This window comes from Vespa velutina, chromosome 3, assembly GCF_912470025.1.
Source record: "Vespa velutina chromosome 3, iVesVel2.1, whole genome shotgun sequence".
Lineage (NCBI taxonomy): Eukaryota > Metazoa > Arthropoda > Insecta > Hymenoptera > Vespidae > Vespa > Vespa velutina.
Window position 1 is genome coordinate 7,329,287 of NC_062190.1, and position 2,500 is coordinate 7,331,786.

The following is a 2,500-nucleotide window of genomic DNA, read 5'->3' on the forward strand; positions in this document are numbered from 1 at the left end:
CTTCGTGAGGCTTCAAAGCAACAGCACCCTCTTCTCTCCCCTCAGTACCCCCTCTCCTGAATTTCAATGTGACCCGTCCTAGAAACTTAGCCATTTTTTTTGTTGAGCGAAGGGTCTCTCCGTCGTTGTTTCAGATGGGCAAGCTTGGCAGTAATCCTCTTGCTGGCCTGGCGGCTTTGGGCCTTGGTAGTCTGGCCACTCCTGCTAATACCGGTGGAATTAATCCGGCAGGTAAAATAGTTTCTTTCCTCAAAAAATTTTCTTGCTTATCTCTTACAATAAAATCATATTAATTACACATAATATATTTTATGTATATGCGTGTATGTGTGTGTGTGTGTGTGTACACACATATATAAACATATATATATATATATATATATATATCATTTTCACATGTCTTCTTTTCTCAGACTTTTCTCGACGACATCCTGGATACATTATCTCTTTCCCAATCCATAGAAAAAAAAAAAAAAAGAAAGCCTAAATCAAAAGAATATTATAATATTTGTGTTTCGATCGTTGAAATATGTATGCGTATGTATGTATGTATGTATGCATGCATACATGTATGTATGTTTATATGTACATACATACATATATACGCATATAATGTAAATTGTATTTACGTGTTCTTATAGCAAATAGAATTTTTAATCGATGATGTATACAAAAAAAATAAACAATTTTATAGCATTGGCGGCATTAGCGGGTAGCCAATTACGTACGAACAACACGAATCGACAACAGCCAGCGGCGAACAATCAGACGCACGAGATGACAGTACCGAACGAGTTGATCGGCTGTATCATCGGCAAAGGTGGTACCAAGATAGCTGAGATACGTCAGATATCAGGTGCCATGATCAGAATTAGCAACTGCGAGGAGAGAGAAGGTGGTGCCACGGATCGTACCATCACTATTACAGGAAATCCGGACGCTGTTGCGTTGGCACAGTATCTCATCAATATGAGGTGAGTCACACAGTACACCTAACTCAGGTACAGAGAACATAGCCCGAGTAACTTTTAACCCCGTTAAGGGCCCCAGCCCCTTTACGTCGACCCTTTTTTAATAACCCCCCCTTAACACCCCTCGGCCCCCGCCCCCCCCCCCCCTTTTTTATAAACCTAACTCTCTGACCAAACAAAGAAAGAAAAAAATTAAAAATTAAAAATATTAAAAATAAACCAGAGAAAAAGAGTACACAAAAAAAAAGAATAAGGAAAAATATTTACACACACAGAGAGAAAATAAATAAAAGGATAGAGAAAAACAAAACAATATATAAGAAAAAAAAAAAAATTAAATAAATAAAAGCAATAAAAGATCCGATATTTTGCGGACAGGATGAAGCGTTCGGACATGTCGAACGTTCTTCGTGTCCGCCATTTTGTCTTTCTCCTCCGCTTTTCTTTTATGTACGCGTACTACAGTGAGAAAACGCGGGGGAGGGGCTAACCCTTCGAAGAAACCAGTCGAACTCGTCCCGGCTACGTTTCGCGGTGGATTTAGCGGTATGCTTAGTATATACACATATATATATATATATATATATATATATATATATATATATATATGTATATTACAATAATAATTATTATTTTATATGATTATAGCGATATATATATATATTATGTTATATATTTTATATAAATATTTATTGATACACATTCTCATCGGTCTTCTTCTCGTATGTCCAATGCGTCTTTCTTTCTTTCTTTCTTTTTCTTTCTTATTTCTTTATATCTTTTTTTTTTTCTTCATTAATTTAATTTTAATTCCTTCTTTATTATATTTAAAACGGAATTTAATTCGAGAAACGGATTATATGATTCTTTTCGGATTCTTATCGGACATTTTGAATAGTTTCACGTTTTTTATTTAATTCTTTTTTCTTTCCTATTTTTCATTGTTATTATTCTTCTTCATTCTTTTCTTCTTTTTCTTCTTCTTCTTCTTCTTCATCTTTTTCTTCTTCTTTTATTTATCTTTTTATGTTTTTATTTGTCTGTAATTTTTTATTGTGCCCGTACGATCATCGACAACGCTGCGATCGACGAGTCCTTTCGAAAATGATAACCGCTAAATCAACCCTGAGAGAGGGAAAGAGAGAGGGAGAGAAAAAAGAAAAGAAAAGAAGCGAACAAACAAAAACATTACCGCAAGAATGAATGATGTCTTGATTATGATCGTCGAACGGCGCGTCGTCGAAATGATACGATACGATGTTTTATGGCCTGGCGCGAAGGATTTTTAAAGATATTCAAAAAAGAAAAAAGAGAGAGAGAAAGAAAAAATAATGAGGGAGAATTACGGCAAAATCCGCTGAAAAAAAAAAGAAAAGAAAAAAAAACAAAGCGAAAGAAAAGAGAAAAAGATCTCTCTTCATGCCAGACTACTGATTTTTAAGAGACCAGGGAAGAAGACAGGTGAGATATGAGTAGGTTTTAAGTTAAACACATACAGCAGAGTGAGAGGGAGAGAGAGAGTGACAGAG

General features: G+C 35.2%; 1 protein-coding gene across 6 annotated transcripts in view; it reads left to right on the forward strand.

The window, feature by feature from the left end:
• LOC124947989 (poly(rC)-binding protein 3) overlaps positions 1-2,500 on the forward strand; it is a 162,429-nt gene that overhangs the window by 143,756 nt on the left and 16,173 nt on the right. For all 6 annotated transcript variants that reach the window (XM_047490921.1, XM_047490918.1, XM_047490924.1 and 3 more), the window contains exons 6-7: positions 135-231; positions 695-974. In XM_047490921.1, the coding sequence (XP_047346877.1) occupies positions 135-231; positions 695-974 (377 nt within the window). The remainder of the gene's footprint in view (positions 1-134; positions 232-694; positions 975-2,500) is intronic.